At 31.2% G+C, this 12,384-nt stretch overlaps 1 protein-coding gene across 2 annotated transcripts in view; it reads right to left on the bottom strand.

Moving 5' to 3' along the window:
- Calx (sodium/calcium exchanger Calx) overlaps positions 1-12,384 on the bottom strand; it is a 72,278-nt gene that overhangs the window by 41,863 nt on the left and 18,031 nt on the right. For both annotated transcript variants that reach the window (XM_071709649.1, XM_071709650.1), the window contains exon 3: positions 7,794-7,885. In XM_071709649.1, the coding sequence (XP_071565750.1) occupies positions 7,794-7,885 (92 nt within the window). The remainder of the gene's footprint in view (positions 1-7,793; positions 7,886-12,384) is intronic.

Raw genomic sequence — 12,384 nt, 5'->3', positions numbered from 1 at the left:
ACGTTATTATTTTATAATTATTATAGTTTACAGTTGCTTTATATTTTACATATTCACTATGGTCCATTGTGTCCATCTTGAATAACTTTATTTACTAGTTACGACAAAAGGTTATCTGAAAGTTTTAGGAATATCATAAAACTTGGAGAAACTTTACCCCCAAAACTTGATACTTAAGATTATTGTGTTTTATTAAATATTTCACTATTGACACATTCAATAAAAAAGCTTTTGTACTAAGATTGTCCTCTAAATTCGTTTAAACGAGTATCAAAAAAAGGACATCGAAGACGAGCTTTTTTCAAATTTTATAGTGTTTGCAAAACTTTTCGCATAATCTTTTGTCATAAACAGTAAATAAAGTCAGGAATGCCGTAAAAAAACATTAATTATTCGCATTATATTTAGCAGCGTTTCATGATCTCTATCACGCAAACTATTAACGTCCTGCAAGATTCATTTTAAGCACTCTTCACCCTCAACCCCTTCTAGAAACGCTAATCGACTTCCCTTTCATTGAACTCTTAAATTATTAGTTGAATAATTAGCTCGATCATGAAAAGGAGAAGAGAGAAGAAAGAAAGAATAAAGAAAGAGCATTTTTCAACATGCAAAATTAAATACCGTCGAAAAAAATGCATTCGCTTATTCTAATTCCATTATTCTTATTCTGATTTCAACACGCTACCCAAATGGTTTTAAAAATAAGTGTAAAAATATAAAACTACACAAAATATTACAAAAATGTGTCATAATTTTATAACAAGTTAAAAGTGTGGATTTAGTTTAATTGTAAGACAAATGCTACAAAAAGATGTAGGCTATTTTATATTTTATTATATATTATACAATTTTCAAACAATCGTTAGTATATTTAGTATTTTAGGTGCATTCGACATATTCGATAACATAACGATTATTTTACTACTAAAAGATAATCGATTTCAAGAATACTTAGGAATCGAGTTATTGGTTCTTTGCTACTACTCAAGTATATCGTGAACACCTCTAGATATGCATCGATCCGGGAGACACCGACATGATTTTGGCAAGCTCCGCTGGTATTTATAGATAGATACGCGAAAATTTAGTATCTCCAAGCGAGAGAAGCGTGTAGACTCTCGACGCGCATTTAAAGGGTACGATATTGCTTAAAGTTTTAAAGATGCATTCTTTCAGCTAGTATGCAAGTTATTATGAATTTATAATATTATAATTTTAAAAATCATGTTTGTACATTTTTCTAACTATTAATTAAACAGAATGTTCAAAAAAGGGATTTAGCTTAGATGGCAATAATTAAATAAATAAAAAATGTTTAATTATTATAAATTAAAAAATAATATCTCAAAAATTGAATATATTTTCGACTTTGGTAATACAAGCAATTTTTATCATAAAACCACAGCCTTTTTGCATAAATTGCACAAATAAATTGCTTTCGTCGTTTTTACATTTAAAATTATTAAAGTAAGATTATTTAAAAGTTAAAATAAGAGATATTCAAACTTTATATTTTTTATATATAATCTACAAATAAACAGTAAAGTGATAGGACTAATTACTAATAAAGAAAATTTAATGCCTTCGTATTATATACATATATTATTATATCGATAGCGACTGTAAAAATATAAAAAGATATACAATGCTAAAAAAATAAAAAATAAATATTAATTCCTTCAGTAACTTAAATTATCTCAACTTGCTTTATCAAATGAAACATCGTACTCTTATTTATGGATTAGCCACTGTTAAGACAAATTTAATGATATATGTATTTAATGCAAGATTATTGAAGATGCTTCAAACGGAGAACTCTGCCTGCAAAACGATTGCGAATAGCGCCTGCAATTCACTTATGTCGCATTGTCTACAATCTCAATTGTCGAAAGTCTCAATTGCCCACAAGCGATAGCCTATCAAGCATCACTGAACAAAAATAGAAATGGACAAAAGTTGATTAATCAATGTCCAATGCTTCTTTGTCAAGGAACTAATTAGTTTCCCGATGGAGAATTTTTTTTGATTCAATTAATCTCTATATCGATCTTTTTTATTCGTTGTTATTAAGTTCTGTTAGCAGGCTTTATTGAATGTGTGGCAAATACATAAATTTATTGTTTTATCGTAGAGCGTAGACTAAGGCATATGTCTTTCTTATTAATTAAAAGTTAATTCCCTATTCTTAATTCATTATATTTAATTCCTTGTTCCTTATTACCGTTCATTGTATCTGAGCCCTCAGAGTGACCTCGACCGATTAACTTAACTCTGATTAACTTAATTGACGGTCATCTTGTCCAGAAGTATCTTATATAGTACTTTGTTATCGTAGATGGAATTATTAATTTCTCTCGTAATTTGACATGCAAAGGGAAAGATTAGATTAAGAATGATGAATTACACATAGCTAGAAATTTTGTTGTGAGCACTTACGCTTGTTGACTTAACCGTTCATTAATCAAACCTCGATCGAAGTTATTCTTAAATTTTGTTTATGTTTAGTATTAAATAGCTATAAAAAAGAGATCACGAACCGATCATTATTGATATCTCTGAGATATTATCGATTATGAAAAATCAATTGCTTGAACGTTGATTTTTTAATATCGTCCACCTACGCAAAGTAATAATTTCAGATAACGATGCGTGTGTTTGCAGTTTCGTGCAAATCGCACTGCACACATGACCTTACTTCACACATACACATGTACAATATATAGCATGTCGCACGCACATGCGATGTGTACACAATCACTTTGCACACATAAAATAAGAAAATTATGTTGATTGTACATGTGTTATTCTTAACATTGGTAAAATAATTATTTTAGGCGCTTTTGCAGAAGCTAACACTTTTGTTTACGAATACTGCGAAAATTATTTCAGAGTCTTTGCACACTTTTTCGTTCGTGCAAAATATTCGTAATATTTAATTTAAAAAAATATTCCATTTAAATTTTGATAGAATATTAAGCAAATGTTTAAATAGTAAAAATCATCGCTTGGCGATGTGAAAGCTGCGCTGTGAAAAGAATAGAAAAGAGAACGTTTTTTAAAAAAATCTGTCGACAAATTAATTGTTTTGTATTCAGAAAAGTGTCTTATTTGCGTTATACAGCTCTATTATGTATTTTAATTGCACTACGTTATAGACGTGTTGTTTTAGAAATGGTTAAATGACAGATCTTGTGCATGAAGAGCAGGTGGATATGACATCTGGATTCGCGTGGCGTGGAAAGTTGAAAATCCCTATGGAGCCGTACAATCATAGACCTCGTTTCCCATTGAAGACAACGGACGACCAATCTATGCAAACCTTCTCCCTCTGGGGTGAACCCTCACTTTGCATGGAAAATTGCAAATCTATCCAAACCCGTACAATTGATTAGGCATACTATTTACATACGATTCCACAGCTAATTTGCAACTATTCGTGTAAAGTGAACTAAAATGGCGTGCACAAAATGTTTGAAATAATTTTCGTAGAAACGTAATGTTATTAACAACAAAACGCAACTATGTTATTAATTATACGAACGTGTACAAACTGCTACCGTAATTTTATTATTTTGTGCACGGTTGGATATAATACAATGCGCATGTATGTAGTAAAGTTATGTGTGCAATGCAGCCTGCGCATAAATATGCATCCGTATCTCAAATTATTATTTATGCCGCAATAACTCATATAGTCTCTCAATATGCAATTGAAGTTGTCAGCCGTGCAATTGAGATTGTAGACAAATGGCGCAATTAACAATCGTCACTCCTCACGCCTTTGGAACTTGAAAATGTAAATATTTTAGAAAACGGAGTATGCTTGAAATAAAAATATTTTATTCCGCACTTATATATTTTGGTGCAGTACTATTTTCCTCTTTGGAATTATATTATACGTATTTTAGAATATTGTAAATATGTAAATATGTATATATCATTTCGAACATCTCTAAAGGAAAACGTATTGTTCGAAAAAATATTTCAGGCAAGAGCTTAATCTTGTATATACGGACAAAAAAGGAATGATTTTCGGATGATCTTTTCTAATCCTCATTTTGATTTTTATACCTAAGCTGTTGTTGAGGTATTTTCGGAACAGTAGTTATAAGCCTTTTCGTTAAGACCTTCCTGAGTTATGAATCTTCAAAGTTTAAGTACTACCGGCATTAGCGCTTTACCCAAGGTACCGCGATATTGGAGCCTCCGCTCAACGAGATGGATCGCGGAAGTATACATGGCCTCATCGCTCGTGCGTCGCTCACGTGTGCACCTGGCGTGAGGCATTAACGTACCTTTTGACACTTCCTCAACAAAAGTACTGAAAAATTAGGTACTCGTATTCTACGTAGCGATTAAAAATATGAAACTTATAAACTTATAAATTTTAGAAAAAAAATAGAGTTATATCTTTTATTATTTATGAATGGACTCTATTTCAACCGAATCTTGATTCGTAACTTAGTAGCAAGATGTTGCAAAAGTAAGATGGAAATCATAACTCCTTGTAACGTTTTTCATAAGGATAAGTGACTTTCAAATTGAAAGAGAAGATACAGTTAAGAGAAGCTTTAGTTTTATATTTCCGGTGCATTCTAGATATGTGATGCATATGCATGAGCATTATTGCATCGCTCGTTGCACGTGTTCACGCGGCCTTGTAATATGCAAATCCGTGACTTGCGCGTGGACGCGAAACAAAATCGGACGACGGCTTTTATTCGCCGAAGAGAAAAAGACACGATGATCAAAAGCTTCGTTGACGCGCCGAAGTGTCGAGTTAAAATAAAAAGGTCAAGTGAGATATAAAAAGTGCTCATAAGTGCTCATAAAAATAGCGGAATGTATACGTTCTATGTGATGTTAACATTTGGATAAACTCTACAGACACGTTTCTGAGATTATTATATTTAATATTTTATTAGCGAAGGTTTAGCTATTCAGCTATTTATTTATTTATAATTTACAATTTAGTATTACTATTATTTTTTTTTAACGTTCCCTGCTTCTTTCTTTCGCGTATAAATTTAGTATGCACACACAGAATAAAATGTCTAAAACAATATACATAGATATCTCTATTGCTTTTAAAGACACAAATATTTGTAACTTTTTTATTTTTAGTATCTTCCATAATATGGTTTCTTGAGTCTCTTTGCATATAGTTGAATAAATAGTTGCTATAATACATAGGGTATTCATCTCTAAAATGAGACCATCAAAATATTTTCAATGTTTCCAACAAAAATAGGAAGATCTTTCAGAAAAAAGTTATATGTTTCAAAAGAATAAATATTATAGTTATAACGATTTATTTAGTTTAAGATTATACCCTTTTAGATTTCATGCTATTTCTGTAAATGAAATCATGTACTTTCATTAACGTCATATTACAGCAAACATCGAAAGGTACGAGGGTCGTTCAATAAGTCTTTAGAAAATTTTTCGTGCAAAATTGAAAACACTCTACCTTGTGTACAGTGTTTTCAATTTTGCACGAAAAATTTTCTAAGGACTTATTGAACGACCCTCGTATTTAGCAAGCTATTATTACAATATAATATTTATCCTTTGAAACTGTGTGCGTACAACTTCTTCTTAAGACCTTCCCATTAAAAATAACAAGGATATTTTGAATGGTGACGTGTTAAAAGCGGCACGCTGTATATAACATTTATAAACTGAGTTGGCAAAAGATGTAATTAAAAAATATATAATTCGTTGTTACAAATCTGAATCATGAATAATCACGGAGGTTAGTGCAGAATTGTTAATGGAGTTAGTATTGCAAAAGTCTGCAGGAATTATGTGCACATTCGTCAATTAATCGCTCACGCATTTCAAGAGTATAATAAGAAAAACCAGTAAATGACACTATCTTTGCGTCTTTATTTTAGTTTGTTTTAGTTTCTTTTTTTAGCGAAATAAGCGATCTATTTCAAGAACTGTTCTATTCTACTAATTATTATGAATGAAGCCTTGTGTTATGGCAAAGCCATTAATAATTATGGGGAAGCACTACAGCGGACGTTACCTGACTGTCTTAAGCCTGTGTTTCAGATTTTATGTAAGATAAATAACTAAATAAATAAAACTTAATTTCCTTATCCAGACTAAAGAGAAAAAAGATTATTTTTGTATTATTATTAAAAAATTATTAATGAAAAACAATATATATATGTTTTTTTAAATATAATTACAAATGTCTATTAAAATAATTAAACATAAAAGGTGGATTTAGTGACAAATTTGTACAATTTATACATTATTATTTTAAAATTTATATTAAAAAATGCAAAACAATAAAAATGTTTAGATATTAAAAAGCAACATAAACAAAATCATAATATTCATAAAATAGTTAAGACAAAAATTCATAATATTAATTAATACATATATAATATATATATATATATATATATATATATATATATATATATATATTATACATATTAACAATTATAAAAAATATTTGTTCCTTTTTCTGGTTTTGCTGTAAAATTCCTGAAAATATCACGAAATGATAAAATTCATAGGGAATAAAAAATCCTATATTAAATCTGTATTAAAATGTGTACGTACTACTGTGACAATTAATCAATCAATCAGCGCAGGACTAATTTGATGCGCAAGAAAGAAGAATTTGGACAAGCGCAAAATGTCCGTTTATTCAAGACTTACGTTCAATTATGACGGATCCAGGCAGAGAACCAGCGCGTGACACATGCATGAAGAGACACGTGGAAATCAATTTTCATCAAGAACAAGTCGTCAGCGTTCTTATCGTGAAATATGTATCGATTTAATCATATAATTAATCGCGATTAATTTTAATAGCGTCGCCAATCGTCACGTTCATGCTTTTATCGATCAATATTTACCTTTTTTTTTCTTTTTTCTTCTCAATATTATACCTATTGGTATTATCCTATGCGACTATTCCGTAATTTATTAAAGCTTCTTTGGATTATAGCTTTTTTCAAAACTAAACTGAGATACTTGTAGGCAAATAAAAGTCGTTTATAACGCAGATACAGTGTTAAGAATTATGTTCTTTCTATTGTTCTTTTTAAATAAATATTAACAGTTCTTCTTGTAAATATCGGGTGCTCGTTATTAAAATTATTTCAAATTTGACATATCTATGCACATTTATTAAATGTTACAACTCACATTTTTATTGCTATCAAACATGATTGCCGAAAAATAGATAAGTTTTCACGTGATGTTTCTGTTAGATTCAAAGTTTTCCCATTACATTTAGCCTCGTCAGAAGACTGATAGGTCTTCCGCCGAAGTTCGTATCAGCAAAAATTGCATCGGATCGAGTGAAAAGAACAACGTAAGCAAGTGACGGCGCTATCAAAATCAAATGCCGAAAGTTCGAACCGAGATTTTGCTTCTTATTTCGCTCAGATATAGGTAGACAAAAATAAGGCATTTAAATTTGAACATTGAGTTTTCTTATAAGCGCGCAAAAAAGCTCTTCGAAGAAAAAATGAATACAATATTATCTCCTAATATATCTTTCTTATTACGGAATTTTTTATTCTAAAAAAAGCAACTGAAATACTTATGGCGATACATTAAAATAATTTATCTGTATGTCCTATAATTATTGTTTTTATTATGTTCGCTTCATTGACTGCAAATTTTTAACTTCTTCTGAGGAGCTTTTTTGTTTGGCATAACCGATTTAAATGTCTGATCCTGTATAGAGAAAGAAGGGAAAAGTGTCATAACGATTTTTAAAGTGTATCGGGAAATCCCGAATCAAAAAACTTAATCACCTCCTTGCAGCAAGGGCTCGTCCAATTCGACATAGAAAAGAGCATCCTTCTCGTAAGAATCCTCTTCGATGATTTCCAGGTTGATAACTTTTCTGAAACAATTACAGAATAGATTAAAATAATGTTGGAAATAGCATGTAAAAATAGCGAATATACAAAGAAAAAATATATATATGTGTGTGTATAACAGAGTATTTATATACTTATACATGTATATACAGAGTGAACCAACAGTCAGGCACCAATCATAATATGTCTTTTTTTTTCAAATAATTGTGCCATACTGCCTAAATTAAGCTTTTGCTGCATAACTCTCTGCTTCCTGTTTTCTTGAAATAGATAAATAATTTACCAACAATTTTATGATTAATTGAAGGCCTGTCGGAATGCTTGGAATTAAACTCATAAGCGATTGAACGTTGCGTGGCACCATCTGTCCCCCCTTTCCCCCCCCTCTCTCTCTCTCTCTCTCTCTCTCTCTCTCTCTCTCTCTCTCTCTCTCTCTCTCTCTCTCTCTCTCTCTCTCTCTCTCTCTCTCTCTCTCTCTCTCTCTCTCTGGCATACACGAGAACAAATTTTTATCCGTTAATTTAGGTATTATGGTATATAAATTTAAAAAATATATAAATTAATAAAACACTAATCTGAATATCCTGGAACAGATTTTTTTTTATAAACGAGCTTTGGTTATTTTTAGATTGTGCATCGAATTTTCTATTATAGCACAGGAAATTAAACCCGTTATATTGGATTCAGGGGTGGAGTTCCGAAAACGGCCCCCCTCCGATTTCGATGAAACTTTGTGAAAAGCTTCGTTTTGGATTAAAATGAAAGGAATTTTGGCGACTTCTATGATGAAGCCATTTTTTAAGATAAAATGATAAAAAATATAGGAAGATCTTCATAATTCTACAGGATGTTATAAATTCAATATATACTGTTTTTATTGAATAATTTTATGTTTTTATCCTCTCCCGTAAGCAGGGGTGGGTGGGGGTGGACCTCGGTTTGCGTGGAAAATATAGCAGCTATTTTGAGTATTGGCATAATTAGGCATAAATGACTAATATATATGTCGAAATAGTTCACGCATACACTTTCCACGCGAGACGAGTTGTCACATGAGTTCGTGGCGTGCTTTACAAGCTCGTTTATATATATATATACATACTAACTTCTGACCTTGATTATTTACATTTTGCTGCAGGGTAGACCGAGGTCAAAAGTAACAATTTGACTTTAGAACTTGATTGTGGAAGAACTATTACAGTAAAAGAAACATTCTTGATACCCTAAGTTAATGTGATCATTTCACTTTATGGAAATCCTCCTATTTAAATCTTGTGATAAACCAAATAAGAATTATTAATCAAAAACATAAACGAGGGAAAATGTTACAATCGCCCCCGACTCCGGGTCGGTTGCAACACTATAGGAGATCGACAGTAACAGTTTTAAATAATCAAAATAAAAAATGTTTATTCAATGAAAAATAATAATTTTTCTTATATTAACAAAAACAAACTAAAATATTCATATTCTCATACAAAAGAAGTAAAATAAAATCTTATTCTATTAAAACATAACTTCTTTATATCAATTATACAAAACATTAACTTTGTTCATTTAATTATAAACATTTTTTGTTCTTATATTTTTAAATAATAGGAACACAATGTCTTTAAGGACTAGTACAAATAAAAATTACTTTGAATCACAGTTGGTACAATCGTCCCGAATATGTTTTTGAACTTTGACTTAAAATTTTTAATAATAAAATGCCAAAAATGAATAAGTAATAATTGTTATAATAAGCAAAAATAACGAAACTCAAATATAATCTAAAAGAAAAAGTACTTACTTGCAGTGGATATATTATATTAAAAGTTTAAGATTGTCGGAAGAAACTACTTTACGGCCTCAAAAACATATTTTATTTATTGCACACGTCCACTCAATACCCAGGCCGCAGGCGTTCTGAGACACGTTATAGCTTGTTCAGCTTCATCCGTTAATCAACAGAAGCATTCGCATCTATGCCTATAACTATAGATATTTGAGTTGTTCCTTTCGCCCCGCGTTACTTTTGACCCCGCTCTACCCTATTCGGTCTATTTGGCGTGTTTGTCTTCATATTCTATCAGTCATCTTTTGTCAATCGTTGTTGCAAGACTGATACGACTTAAAATGAAGCTTTTTTCAATATAATGGCAACTATGTATCAAATATCTGAATAATACTAACTGAAATATATTTTTATTTACACAGAAAATTTTTATTTATACAGAAAAATATTAAAGGATATTAAAACAATTTATCCAGGAATAACCAAGTAAAATATATTACAAAGCATATTATTTATGTATTCTGCTGTAAGTATATAATAAAAACATAAAATTATTTAATAAAAACAGTATATATTCAATTTATAACATCCCGTAGAATTATGAAGGTCTTCGTATATTTTTTATTATTTTATCTTAAAAAATGGCTTTATCATAGAAGTCGCCAAAATTCCTTTTAAGGGCTTTCATTTTAACCCAAAACGAAGCTTTTCACAAAGTTTCATCGAAATCGGAGGGGGACCGTTTTCAGAACTTTATCCGGATTCAGTTCTCGTAATTATGTTATGTAATTCATTGGAGACGTTAAAAGACATCAAACGATATTAAACGCGAACTGTCTCATACTGTTTCGAACTATACGAACGACGGGACAACGCCGCGGAAATCGATTTATTACTTTGGATAATTAAGTATCGGATAACTGTACAACTTGCAGGCGCACATTAGCGTCAGGAGGCATAATTGAAGACTTCTTCTGGGAAACGTACTATTTTCTACATTGTTACTAGTACAGTCTCGACGGGATAGTCATCAATTTTCATTGAAAACGGAAATACCTTTTGGTATGCAAGACACTCGCAGCTGGATAGATTTGATCAAAATTCGCGCTGACGTAAAAGATGATGAACAATGTGGAATCTTAATAAATTGTTACTATTCCGATACGCTTATACTGTTCTGTGATGTAATATTATTTATAAAGCAGAACAAGAGATTGCTCAATAAATTGATTTTGTCTTCTTCATTATAATTAATTATTAGCATCTTTCTTATATCTTTTCATATTATAAAAGTGTAATAATAATCGCGGATACAATAAATCAGTTAATTTGTTACTTTATTTATTATTTTCTGTAACGCATACCTATTAAGGAAACTGTAAGAAATAGAGTATTAAGCTTACAGAGCTATTTTGTGCACAGATAACACGTGTAAAACAACATGAAAATGTCAAACATATGTCATAGGCACACATTTCATTGTGAAAACGCGCCTAGATGGATACCCGCGGGGTTTTAGCCGGTAAAAATCCGGCACTCCCCTCGCCTCTTCCCGGAGGCGGGGGGGTCTTTCCCCTCCTCTTCATAGAGGGGGCTACTGGGTAAACCGGGCTTCGACCTGGGATCCCAATAGTAGAAGATTTCCCCGCGTCAAAAAAAAATGTCATAGGCACACACATCGATATGTCACGCTACTTCATATAAACAATCTTGTTATAAATTCTGTTAATAAACTTTCAGGTAGCATACAGTTAGTAAGATTCAAACACGCGAGTTTGATATGGATTGAATATAGCTATTAATTAATAAAATATCCATATCCAAAAAAGAGACTATAGTAGTAAAAAAAATTGATTTAGTATTGTGCATAGCTAGTTCACGCAACAATAAAATAGAGTATTTATGAAAATTATATTGCTACAAATGTTTTATTTAAAACGGAGAACAAAACTCTGAAAGAAAGCTGAATAAATTAAAAAACGTTAGTTATATTTAAGCGACTTGTTTCGCACAATAAAAAATAGTTGATCCTCTTCTGTATAATAAAATAGAACAATTTCCTTTACAAAAGTAAATAAGTTTCTAGAGTATCGCAAATATCCCTGAATAATTCCTTCGAGAATGCCACACGTGAGAAATTAGCTGAGATATCAGTTATGTATAGCATGTGTCGAGATTTCATAACATGTAGTCGGGCAGTAATATGAAACTATACAAGTGCAACGGAACGAAAGCTCGTTAAGGCGGAGAACTTCATTTAGCGGCGTTATAATTAAACCAACTAATGCTTGTTATCTTGACAGTGAAGCACCGTTGCACGCGAGACTTAATCCGCGTTCATTTATACCGTGCGTGCGACTATCCCTTTCGCTTTATTGCAAATCTGTTTCAATGGGATACTCTTCAACATGACAATCAAAGAGATTCCTAGAGGAATGTAAATTACAGCTTTGTATGTTTAAACAATAAAATAAAGGTTACCGGCCAATAACGAGCAAGAGATTGTTAAAATTCAAAAAGACATATTGTTATAAACAATTGTTAAAATGGGACGTTTCGGCAACACCGTGCCTTCCTCAACCATAACCCATATACGAGCCTGACCTTTATTTATATTTTTATGTACACCCTGAACTACAATGGGTTATGGCTGAGGAAGGCACGGTGTTGCCGAAACGTCCCATTTTAACAATTGTTTGTAACAATATATCTTTTTGAATTTTAACAATCTCTTGCTCGTTATTG

This window comes from Temnothorax nylanderi, unplaced genomic scaffold (genome assembly GCF_030848795.1).
Source record: "Temnothorax nylanderi isolate EJ_2023f unplaced genomic scaffold, tnyl_v1.0 TNYL_tig0081_pilon, whole genome shotgun sequence".
Taxonomy (NCBI): domain Eukaryota; kingdom Metazoa; phylum Arthropoda; class Insecta; order Hymenoptera; family Formicidae; genus Temnothorax; species Temnothorax nylanderi.
This window is presented reverse-complemented; position numbering and strand designations above follow the sequence as displayed.